The sequence below is a fragment of the Rattus norvegicus genome, chromosome X (assembly GCF_021556685.1).
Source record: "Rattus norvegicus strain SHRSP/BbbUtx chromosome X, alternate assembly SHRSP_T2T, whole genome shotgun sequence".
Classification (NCBI taxonomy): Eukaryota; Metazoa; Chordata; class Mammalia; order Rodentia; family Muridae; genus Rattus; species Rattus norvegicus.
In genome coordinates this window covers 106,381,182-106,393,993 of record NC_141554.1, presented here as the reverse complement: position 1 = coordinate 106,393,993, position 12,812 = coordinate 106,381,182, and the positions used below count along the sequence as shown (strand labels likewise).

Below are 12,812 nucleotides of genomic sequence, written 5' to 3'. Positions count from 1 at the left end.
ATATAAGATACCTGTTGCTAAGCCTAACAACTTAACTTCCATATCTGGGACACACAGGGTTTAAATAAAGAACTAACTTCCCAAAGCTGATCTGTAACCTCCACGTGTATACCATGACACATGAATGCACCCACAAATCAAATGCACACACAAAATGTATTTTAAGATCATATTAAAGTATTAGGCCAAGAAGTCTGATATCTGGGGCAGTTAATAGGCTTCCTATGTATTCAGAAGGGTTTATGCATTTTTACTTACTCTCTTTGAGTTACACATTGTTCTAGAAAGTGGTGGTAACAGTATGTGGAAATCCAAAAGCTAAGGTAAAAAGCACCCATACTGTAGTTCTGGAACTGTCTCTAGACACTTGGCATGTGACTAGCAACCCTTCTAAACTCCTATATTTCCACAATTCAATCTTAATTCTGATGGAATTTGTGGAGAAACGAAGGAAGAACTAAACAGAAAACTATGCAGTAGCCTTTATAGATATTAAAGAAATACATAAATTCCCAAGTTTAATGAGACTTTATAATCACAAAGAAGACAGTAATCTAGGTGGAACTTTAATAGTGAATGCATAGTAAAATTCTCTAGAAAGCTTTCTTGGAATCAGAAGAGGTCTTTTCCACCCCTGGAGACTCAGATTTCCTTTGTCTCATGTGCAGTGGACCTGTATAAGTATCCTAGAAAAAGATGACGAACATTATCAGTGTATAGAAAAGCCACAGGCTGAGGTAACATGAACATTTGCCACATGACTTTCTATAACCAACTTTGAAAACCACAAATCTAGAGAAATCTGGGAGTCTTGTTTATTCTATATTACCAAGGTATATTCAATATATATGCTGTTGACCAAGGCCATGTCCAGTTTGGTTTTCACATCTATAAAATAAAGATAGCAACAATTTCCTAGAAAAAGGTTGCTATGAAGACCCACACTTACTGCCTAAGTAGTCCATTTTCTAGAAAATGAATAGACTTCAGTATTAATCTTTGTTAAACTAGATACTCACAAATGGAACAACAAAGCTGAAAGAGACATACATACATAGACGTACATAGACATAGACATACATAGACAAGGAATTGGAGATCTTTTCCCTTCAGCATCTCTCATAATTCACTTGCAGTATTAGTTTTAAAAACCAATTCCCAATTTTATTCCAGAAACTGAACTTATCTTCCCAGAAATGGAGATAGAGGATGATTTTTAAGTAATCTTTTATTCAAAGTTTTCAAAGACACAGAAACATTAAAGCTGTGGGTACTCATGGGACTATCAAATAATGTTTCATAAACGTATACTTTGTGTCATATCTAAGACAAGTCAAACACATTTATATCCTAAGACATTTATGGTTTTTATAATGAAATCTTTCAAAATCCTTTTCCTAGCTTTTTGAAATATATGGAATATAATTGTTATCCATTATTGCTATACAATGAACCAATACCCCAAATCTTCTTGCCCCTATCAGGATTTTAGTATTTTTATGACAGAGTAATGTTTCATTGTATGTACCATGTTTTATTCATTCATCAGTTGATGAGCACTTGAGTTGTTTCATTTCTTGCATACTGTGAATAATGATGTAATAAACAGAGGAATGTATGTCTCTTACATACTGATTTCAGTTGCTTTGAATATACACTAAAATTGTGTTTAGAAGAATATAATGAGGATTGTTTTCTTAATTTTTAAGTACCCTCCATATTTTGAATGGCTATTGTAATTGATGTTTGCACTAACATTGTCTTCGCATCCTTACCAGCATTCCCTTCTTTGTATTAGTGATACTTCTTGGGGTGTGATGGAATCTCCTTGTTCTTTCAGTTTGCACTTGCCTAGAGATTAGTGATATTCTGTATTTTTATGTACTTATTAGATATTTGGTCGCCTCTTTTTGAGAAATGATTAGAAATTTTTTTGTTATTGAGCTTTTGGGGTTCCTTATATAATTTGGATATCGATTGCTGTTTGTGTATATGTATGTATGTATGCATATATATTTATAAATATATGTATATATGTGTATATACTTATACGTGTGTATATATACATGTATGGATGTATATATTGTACTTTTTCACTCATTTCTTGATTGCTGTTAACTCCGTTGTGTGTTTCCTTTGCTGTTCAGGAGCTTTAACATTATTCAGAATCTGATTGTCTACATTTGCATTTGCTTCCTAGATTTTGGGAGCTTTGTCCAAAAAGTCTTCACATATTACAGTGTCCTAAAGCATTTTACTTGTATTTTCTTCCAGTAATTTCCTTTGCTGTTGTTTATTTTTTAGATTGTATTGTAATTATATCTCCTTTCCCTTTCTTCTCTCCAAGCCCTGGTATATACTCCTCCCTACTCTCCTTGAAAATTATGAACTCTTTTTCAAAAATTGTCATCATCTGCATATATGTATTTGCCTTTATGCCAATGTTAAAACTTAAGGCTTTAATCCATTTTGAGTTGATCAATTTAGCAGGTAAGGTAGAAGTCTACCTATATTTTTATGTAGATAAGCCATTTCCCTAACACCATATATCCAAAAGACTGTAAAGGATGTTTTGAGTACCATTATCAAAACATTCATTCAAGTTTTAATGTAACCTTTTGATCAGTGGTATTAAGAGTGAACGCGCTATTCAATGCCATTTTTATTTTATCCCGTAAGTAGTCTCTTGTTTCTGGAAATACTTCTTGTTCAGCAAACTTCAATATACTTAATTATGATTAAATAATCTTCCTATAAGGGATTAATCTGCTGTTTACTTTACAAGAAGGTGATTCTGGTTGTTCTTAAAATCTGTAAGATACCAATTTATTGCCTTGTGTCTGAAAGAATACTGATTATGTACTTGTCCTGTGCAAGTTGTTCTTTCCTCCTCCTCTTCCTCTCCTTCTCCCTCCTCCTCCTCCTCCTCCTTCTCACCAAGAAAAAAATGGAAGAATGATGGGCTTTAGAAATAAGTCTATCTCCTGCTTCCAATTCCACTGTAGCAGCAGAATAGTTAGGTAGCTGTTCTATAGCTTCTTTTTATAGTTTTTAATTTTACTCATTTTAAATAGCAACTGTTATTTTAGAATTTTACTTTCACCTTTTAACATATGTGTGGGCCTCACTGGTTCTCTTTTCTAACATTGGCAGAAATTATTTTTACAACTGGTGAACTACAATGATTACAGGTTAAGAAAGTTTGCAGTTCTTAAATTAAAAGTTATGAGACATTTCGGGGTTTGGTGGGGTAGAAAAATAATTAACAACAAACAAAAGGGGTGTTGCAGAACTAGGAGGTTTGAGGTCCCTGCTATACAGTGTATATAGGAACAGTGCGCAAGTAGACAGCAGATGGTTAAGTACAGATAGTGTATAGTATGAAGAATTCTGGGCATTAAATTTAAAGACTTGGGCTCCAAGATGCTAATTCTACTATTTGCTCCCATGCCTGCCAGCAAATTATTTTAACTTTTGGGGGGGGGCAAATTTCAAGTAGAGGGTTTCTAATAAATTCTTATCTATCACTGGTGTTATGTGATTCTAAGTGTTTCTATGCTGATCTTTTACAATTCTCTGATTTTATAGCATACAGAATGAGAACCTACGTATGCCATATCTGCAGTATCACCTTTACGTCTTTACATATGTTCCGGTCCCACATGCAAGGAACTGAACATCAAATTAAGTAAGTGCTTTCTTTCTCTTGTAAAAGAAAAGGATTCTCACCTTACCAAAAACCAAAGCTTCCAGTCAAATACTCTTTAATATATTGTACAAACTTTCTAGATAGTTATTTTCCTATGACCTGAACCTAGAAGAGGTAAGTGGTATTTGTACCATACTACATACTAGTGCCAAGGGTGTTTTTATCACAGTAATGAACTGACAGATCTGTCTGGTAAATTACTACTCCTTCTGAATAGACAACATTATTTTTTCTTTGTAGATGTGCTAAAAGATCATTTCTTCAGGCTAGCCATGCAAATTCAAAGCGTCTCAAAATGGTTGCCTTAGTTCCAAGGATCGCATGATCTAGTCATCATCTTTTCAGTGGAGTATGATAGTTAATAACAGAGGCCATGTGCCATTTTTAGTCAATATTAATATATGGTTTTAAGAAGAGGAGAAATTCCTTGCGTTAATTATAGGTAAAAACAGCAATGTTATCCCGCATGATAGTACACAGAACCTTAACAACAGCAAATAAAGAAGGCCTTGGAACAATAGAAATCATTTCTTATTCTTTGTGGGAATACAAAAAGGTACATTTGGAAGACAGCTTTGCAGTTCATTTTACAACTGAATATAACTTGATCGTACTATCCATCTGTGGCTTTTCTTTGCTAATAATGCAGAGGACGGAAGAGAAGGGAAAAGAACATGGGAATTTTCTGTACTTTGTGAATTTGGTATAAGTTTAAAACTGCTCTTGAAATTGTGGATATTCATTAAAATGATATGATAAAAAAAAGAAGAGGAGAAATTAGTGGACAATTGCAAAGTAGGTAATTTTGGTAGTAGGGGAAAGGGTCATTTATATTTCATATAAATTAGTTTGTTGATTTTAAAATCAAAATATAAAATTCATTATTTCATCCTATAAGGAGGTATAGTGTTTGGGTGTGATTATTTAGGACCTGACTTAGTTACTTTTCTATTGCTAGGACAAAATACCATTATTGAGGTAATTTATAAAATAAAGCATTTAATTGGGCTTAACAGTTTCAGAGGGATAAGGATCCATGATGATGAAACAAAAGCTGGAGGTGAGAACAGCTGAGAGTTTGTGATCTGCAAGTAGGAGGGAGAGAAAGAGATAACACTGGGAATGGTCAGAGTTTTGAAAGCTTAAATTCTTCCTGCAAGGATACACCTCCTCCAACAGGGCCACATCTATACCTTTTCAAACAGTTCCACGAGCTGGGGACCAAGTATTCAAACATGAGCCTATTGAAGCCATTCTTACTCAGTCTGCTACAGGAGCTGAATTGTCAGACTCAGCAAACGAAAGTTAAAGTTACTTTTGTACTGTTCCTATATACACTGTATAGCAGGGACCTCAAACCTCCTAGTTCTGCAACACCCCTTTTGTTTGTTGTTAATTATTTTTCTCTGCATTCTCATCAAAATTTGTTGTCTTGTATTTTCTTTCCTTCTTTTGTTAATTACTGAATTTTGTTCATTAACAGTTTTGTACATGTACACTATGTATTTTATTTTTACTCTCCCTAACTCTCCTGTTTCCCTCCAACTTTCCAAGCCCCCTTTCCTATAAATCTTTCTCCTGTTTACTAGCTTTAGTTCTGTTTAGTGTTCCATGGAGTCTATGTGATCTTGAGTTCAGAACTAACCATCAGAGGAACCTTGCGAAATCGCCATTGGGTACACATCTGGATATTAAACTTACCCCTGTCCAAGAATCCATTGGTTAACAATGGATCAACAATATGTAGTAGGACCGTATGAATCCTTTTCCTCTTCATATCTAACTGGTAAAAGGGCCCAACATCTGTGAATCCATTGGCAGTATACACAGCTCTTGTAAGTTCGTAGTTGTCATATTTGTGTTGTGCTTAAAAGATGAAAATTTCAGCTCCTATCCTCATTCACCAGCACTTAGTAATTCTTTCTAACCCATCTTCTACAGTATTTCTTGAATCTTAAGTAGTGTCCATGGCTAGTCTAGAGCTGAATTTATTCTCAGCATATTGGGCAGGCATGAGTCCGCATTAATCTGCAAAGGAGAGGCTTTTCTGTTTGAGGCGGACAGCAGCCTTTGTGGATATATAGGTATTTAGGTGGCAGTTTGATGCTATTTCAATCAGCTCAGCCATCTTACATGCCTTCCCTGGCTCCACGACCTCTTCTGTCATGGGTTTCAGAGCAGGTTTACAACAGTATGCATGAATTCCTTCTTACAAAGCAAGCCCAAATCCATTTAGGAAGTAATTTTTCTCTTCTCTCTAATGTTTCCCTGACTCTGCAATTTCAGAAAAATATTGAAAACTCTGTGTATTTTGCAGCTGTTGAATCAAATTCGCTATGCTTGGTCCATTTGAGTTGGTGCCGTTTAGCTCTGAACTCCCTTTGTTGATGTGTATAGTGTGGCCAATGTATATATTCTATGAGTCAGTGGAGCGCTTGGGATTTGGAGATAGAAAAATGCATAGTTTTATTCATCCAGAAAAAAAGTCTGGGCAACAGGAAAACTTTAAAACTAGTTCCTCATGTCAGCAGCAGTGCATTAATCTGAGGAATACAGGAGACTTCTTTGGGGCCAGCTTAATAGTATAGATCATAGGTCTCTATCTTGGACGGTACTTTTGCAAGGCGCTGGTTTCAGCTGGTTTCACCAAGCATTTTCCTTCTTCTGCTAAGAGTCCCATTGAGGGGCATCTTTTTCCATCCCTAGTTAATGCTATGTATTCAGTATTATGGTTATCTATTTGAATCTCTTATACTCCTAACACTCAGTGTTCCCCCATTTCACTCTGTTCTTGTCTCCTATTGCACCGTGGTATCTCCACAGCACCCCCTCTCCCTGCAGCTCTGCACCTGTGATTTTATTTCAATTTTGTGGAGAAATTGGTGTCTCTGTCTATCTTCTAAGAAATGTTTTTGTGTAAAACTTGTGAAATTCTACAGAGATATCTGACTATCTATACTATGTATTTTGTATATCAAATTCTTTTTTTAATTTACAGTTTTAAAATTTTATCTCAACCTCTGTAGATTTTGTTTAAACTAATATTTTAGAGCAAAGAAAATACTCATAGTAATGAAAACTTTGTATTATTTTCTTTGTAGAGAATCTCATGTTATCAACCAAGTGAAGAATTCAAAGAAGATGCAGGAGTCTTACCAAGGCGAATGTGGAGACTACAGCAAAATGAAGGAGTCTAGGGAACTAGAGCCCACGGCCCACTTCAGGAAAATGGAGGATGATTACATGGAAGCCCATGGATACAGAGAAATGGTTGATTCCAGACCCAGACATAAAAGGTTTGAACAAAATCCTGCACTTGAAAATTTCTGGGCACAGCCAGGACCATACAGTGATTCTAGAGCAGTAGAAGAGCAGGTGCCTCACTGTTTACCAGCAGAGTCAAAGACATATGACTCTTTCCAAGATGAACTTGAAGATTACATCAAAGGGCAGAAGGCCAGAGGACTCGATCCCAATATTAGTTTTAGACGCATGTCAGAAAGCTATAGGCACAGGGATTACAGGTACAGAGAAAGGGTTGATTGTGGACCCAGGCAGAGGCCATGTGAGGAAAGATTTTCATTTGAGGCTCCACAGACCTACGAGCAAGAATACAATGGTTCCCCAGTGGAAGGCCAGTTCCCTCACTGGTTACCGCCTCATTCAAAGAGGAGAAATGATGATTTCCAAAACGAATTTGATGATTATAACAAGGTGCAGGAATCTAGAGAATTCAAGCCAAAGACTTCTTTTAGAAGAATGGATAGTTCTTTTGAAACCCATGATTACAGAGAAATGGTCGACAGAAGATCCAGACATACAATGTTTGAGGAAAGAGTCCCATGTGACACTTTCCAGACTTATCCAGATCCATATAACAGCGCACAAGCAGTAGAAAGCACGTTACCTCATTGCTTTCCAGCTTATGAGAACCAACCGAGCCTAGACTCTGATAGCTACTATCAGCTTACCAGAGATGATTTCTCAGAAATGCCTGTTTCTCTGAGCCTTACTCAAGAAGAAAATAACCCTGGCTCATACAATGTAGACTATGACATTTACAAGCATCTGCCCTCAAGTGACAATGCCAGTGCCCATGAAACAAGTCATAAAAGGCGACATCAGAAGAGAAGACGACACCTGGAGGAAGGGAAAGAAAGGCCAGAGAAGGAGCAGTCCAAGCATAAAAGAAAAAGAAGCTATCAGGATAAAGATTTAGACAAAGACAAGAGCGCTGAGCAAAGTAAAGGAGAGGAAGATAAAGCTAGAGTCAGTGCTGAAAAAATCAAGCATCGAAAAAAGAAAAGAAAACATGAAGCATCCTCAGAGAAAGAAGAACGTAAGCACAAAAAAGAGAAAAAGAAGTCTGTTGAAGAAAGAACAGAAGAGGAAATCCTTTGGGATGAGTCGATTCTTGGGTTCTGAACCTAAAGTATACCAAGAAGGACTAAAACAAAGTGATACTCATTAGATAATGACATGAGTAAGCAGTGAAGTCAAGGAAAGGGAGGTGCAGAATCAGCACAGAAAACCTTTGCATTTGCTTGTTTGCAAAAATTGAAATGGAACATGAGAAACAATATACAAGACATCTAAATCCAGCATTTGAGGTAAACCTACTTAAAGAATTTGAACTTTTAGTTTTCCTTACAGAAGAGTAAATAAGGAAACTAGTTGGGGGGATCTGATGAAATGAGTGGAGAAATTTTAGATAAAACTGAGTGCTTCAGATGAAGAGAAGGGTTAAAGTTGGTGTCCATTCAAGAAAACAGTCTCTCTGTGTGTATGTATATATGTGTGCTTGTATATATGTGTGTGTATATATGTGTGTGACCGTGTGTTTGTGTCCTCTGCTCTGCTCTGCTCTGCTCTGCTCTGCTCTGCTCTGCTCTGCTCTGCTCTGCTCTGCTCTGCTCTGCTCTGCTCTGCTCTCCCACCTACTTCCCCACCCCTCTTTTTCTGGCACTCCCTCCTTTCAAAATGTAATTGAAAGAAGAACCACAAACTCTAAACCTAGCCTTCACAAAGCAAGGACGCAATGCTAAGCGGGTGAGCAGAGAAGAAACCTGCTGAAGAGAAAGCAGAAGCTTCACTGTTTTCTACTTTACAGTTTTGTTACCTTAAGGTTGAAGAAAGGTTGAAAACTTTGGTTTTCTGAAATTTTTGTTCTTTGTGTATTTGTACATGTGTACAGTTAATCTCTAACAAAAGCCAGATGAAGTAAAATTATTCATTCTGCTTTTTAAAAGTCACTTTCTTTGACTTTCTAAGAAAGAAAGCTTACTCTATTGCTTATGTATTACATGGTTTTCTTAAAGTAGAGGTGTTTCTACTTTGTCCATCAAGTTGTAATAATAATAAGCTGTTTGCTCATGGAAATAATATACTTAAACTGGTGAGTTACAAAGCCGTCTACAGCCATACCACCCTGAATTTCCCCAGTCTTTGATTTTGGAAGAACGGTCAGGCCTGTGAGAGACCAGCCTTCCAGAATCCATTCCTTTTTAGAATTTGTGTTAGTATTGGTGGTATTTTACTACTGTCGTGTGTTAACGTTTCTGTTTTCTCCAATGAAAATGTATGAAGCCGCTTAGACTTTTTTGTTAAATCTAATTTGCAGTGTATTTTTGTATTTTCTAGTTCTGAAAGTGGAAAATTGGTGTATAATAAATTAGATGATATATACTTTTAAAATGTTCTTGAAAAGGGCTGATAGAAATCGGTCTATATTCTGAAAAATGTTTATATTAAAGTGTTTTAATTTCTAAATACTGCTTTGTGATCATTTCCATCAAAAGATGATTGTTCTGCCTATGCTAAAACAAGAAATGGTGTTGGCCACAAATTCTCTAGGAAGACCATACATTAAAGCTGTAATTTCACTTATTCCACAGATGGCTTAGTAGAAGTTAACATTCAGTTTTAGCTTAAGTTTAGGTTAGAAAAAGATCATCAACGTGAAACTGAAGGAGAAAAATGTTATAAGTGGTAAAGGATTATGGAAGTGTTTAAATTGTTTGATTCTTTAAATTTTTTATGCTAGTGCACTGTATAATGATCAGTACTTTCTGTAAGCATTTGAGTATTACACTACTACACTAGGAAGATTCCAAATCCAATATTAGAATTTCACTTGTACCATCAAGTTGCTCTATGATGTTGCCAAGATACCACCAGAATCATATATGTAGTCCAGGTACAAAAAATATTCCAGTCCTATCAAAAAGCATGCCAAATATGATGGTGATGTATCTTCATTTGGGCAAGTCATTTTATATTTTTTCTGAAGTTTGAATTAATGACAAAAAGATACTAGAATAATGATGGTTGGCTTTTTACCTAGATAAGTGAACTGTTCCAAAGCATGTCAGGTTGTCAAAAAATCAATTCCTCTTCCATGAGACCTTTATTATAAGATAAATTTATATCAGGTCTTTACACTCTCTTTTAAGAACCATTTGATATACTGATGAAAAATGGTGTCAGGTAAAAAAATTAGACTGAATTTTCAGCCACAATGATAATTCAAATTATCTTTGAATACACATTCGAACTGCAATTTGATCATAGTTATTGGTCTAGTTACCAGCATGAGTAATAAGAATAATTCTAGGGGAAAGGGCTTTCGATCAAGATAATGATAAACTTACTTAGAAGAAAGCATGTTGCATTATAGTTTGAATATAAAATATCTCCCATATGCTCTTATGTTAAATCTTATCATTTTTATTTGAGGAGGTTCTACATCAAATCACAATCTAGCTCAGTCTAGGAAGTGCTATTTGGATGATGCAGAAAAAGAGGGACTATATACAGTCTAAGGTGATTCTCAACCTGTGGGGCACAAGACTTTTGGAAGAACCTGGATTTCCAAAATACTTACATTCTTATTCATAACTGCAACAAAATTCCTAGATAAGTGAACTGTTCCAAAGCATGTCAGGTATGAGGAACCCCATTAAAGGTTCGCAGTATTAGGAAGGTTCAGAATCACTGCTCTAAGGGAAGTAAAAGACGAGGAAGAGATTTGGTGGTGCATCAAATCCAAGGTTAGATAATCTGTGAAATGATAAAATGTCTAGAAGCTTCTAAGGTGAACTGCACAAAGAAGAGATAATCAGAAATAGTGAGTATATATACATCTGGAGAGGCATCTCATGTGATGTAGTTATGACAATGGATATGAGAATGGAGGGTATGATCAGGTGAGATCAGACTTGAAAGATAATGACAAGTAAAAGAGGGCTATAGTATTATTAGTCAGGTCTTACCATGGTTTGAATGGCTTTTATTCCCTATAAATTAACGTGCTTAAAATTAATCCGAAAGGTGATAGGATAGTGTTGGGAGATAGAAACCTAATAGAATATGTTTCGACAATGACAGGAGGCCTGTCCTCACAAATATATTAATTCCAGTATGTGTGTGTGTGTGTGTGTGTGTGTGTGTGTGTGTGTGTGCGCGCGCGCGCGCGCGCGCGCGCGTGTGCATGGGTTGGATCCCCAGGTGGAGCAGGCTCTGAATGACCATTCCTTCAGTCTCCAAACTTTGTCTCGATATCCCCTCCTATGAATATTTTATTCCCCCTTTTAAGAAGGACTGAAGCATCTGCACTTTGGTCATCCTTCTTGAGCTTCGGGTTGTTTTTACACAGTAAGCCACAGTCACTTAGTAGAAGAGGTTTTTTTTTTTCTATTTCTTTTTTTAAATTAATCATTCCATTCGTGGGTGCTTGGAGCCTACCATCAGACTGAACTCAGGGACCCTGGTGGGGGAGCTGGCAGAAGGACTGAAGGAGGGGAGGATTACAACCTCATTGGAAGAACAACATAGGCTGACCTGACCACCCATTTCTCCCAGAGTCTAGACCAACCAAGGAGTGAACCTGGAGGGATCCGTGCCTCCAGATGCATATGTAGCAGAGGATGGCCTTGACTGACAGCAGAGGAGCTTTAATTGGTCGGCTGTAGTTGATAAGACAATTGTCATCCTACATTCCTGTAGAGACTCTTGGAAAATAATCCTTAGAGGGTAGTAAGCCAGTTTGATTACAGAGTAAAAGTGAGAGATTGTCTGGAAGGTGAAAGAGGGGGATGAGTAGAGGTAGGAGAGACAGAGTGAGCAGATGAGAGGAAGTGGGGATAAAGTTTTGGGGTTTTTTTTTGGGGGGGGGGTTTGTTTTTTGTTTGGTTTTTTTTGTTTGTTTGTTTGTTTTTTTTGTTTTGGAGACAGAGCTTCTCTGGGTAGCTCTGGCTGTCCTGGAACTCTTGATATTGACCGGGCTGGTCTTAAACCCAGAGATCCACTGACCTGTGCCTTCTGGGTGCTGGGATCAAAGGTGTGCACCAATGCTTCCTGGCCCTGTAGGCCAATCTTTAATTTTTTTAAGATTTATTTATTTATTATATATAAGTACACTGTCGCTGTCTTCAGACACACCAGAAGAGGCCATCAGATCTCATTACAGATGGTTGTGAGCCACCATGTGGTTGCTGGGATTTGAACTCAGGACCTCTGGAAGAGCAGTCAGTGCTCTTAACCGCTGAGCCATCTCTCCAGCCCGTTCTTTCAGTTCTTTCAAGGTGGCAGTGACTAGTCTCATTGCCAGGAGAGCAGAACCAAAATGAGCTAGCAGAGGCAGGCAGCAGGGAGCTAGAGGATTGAAGCCAGAGAGCAATAGAAAGGACTAATGTAAAGAATTGTATCTGGGGGTTGGGGATTTAGCTCAGTGGTAGAGCGCTTGCCTAGCAAGCACAAGGCCCTGGGTTCGGTCCCCAGCTCAAAAAAAAAAAAAAAAAAAAAAAAAGAATTGTATCTGGCCATGGTGGAAGAGAAACAGGCCCCTGGTAGCCAGAGATTCTCAACCACATCTAAAGGGTCTTCTGTTTTTTCAGACATACCAGGGACAGGACGAATGGAAGAAATGGAGCTGTCGTAGGGTTAGAACCATTGGGAGAACTTACCCAGAACATTTCGTTTGGGGATGGGGAAGTTCAGGAAGTAAAACATTTAAAAGATGGGGTAAATACAGGGAGAAACCTGAGCAGTCAGGGGTGGGGCATGGGGGGATCCAGAAGCCCATACATAGGAGACGGCCTGTGGT

At 37.3% G+C, this 12,812-nt stretch overlaps 1 protein-coding gene across 28 annotated transcripts in view; it reads left to right on the top strand.

Annotated features, from left to right (window-relative positions):
- Zmat1 (zinc finger, matrin-type 1) overlaps positions 1-9,478 on the top strand; it is a 66,823-nt gene extending 57,345 nt beyond the window's left edge. For 17 of the 28 annotated variants that reach the window (XM_087599698.1, XM_087599705.1, XM_087599703.1 and 14 more), the window contains 2 exons: positions 3,589-3,688; positions 6,811-9,478. In XM_087599698.1, coding sequence (XP_087455824.1) covers positions 3,589-3,688; positions 6,811-8,134 — 1,424 coding nt within the window. In that variant the 3' untranslated portion in view covers positions 8,135-9,478. 28 annotated transcript variants of the gene reach the window in all.
- The last annotated feature ends 3,334 nt before the right edge of the window (positions 9,479-12,812 follow it).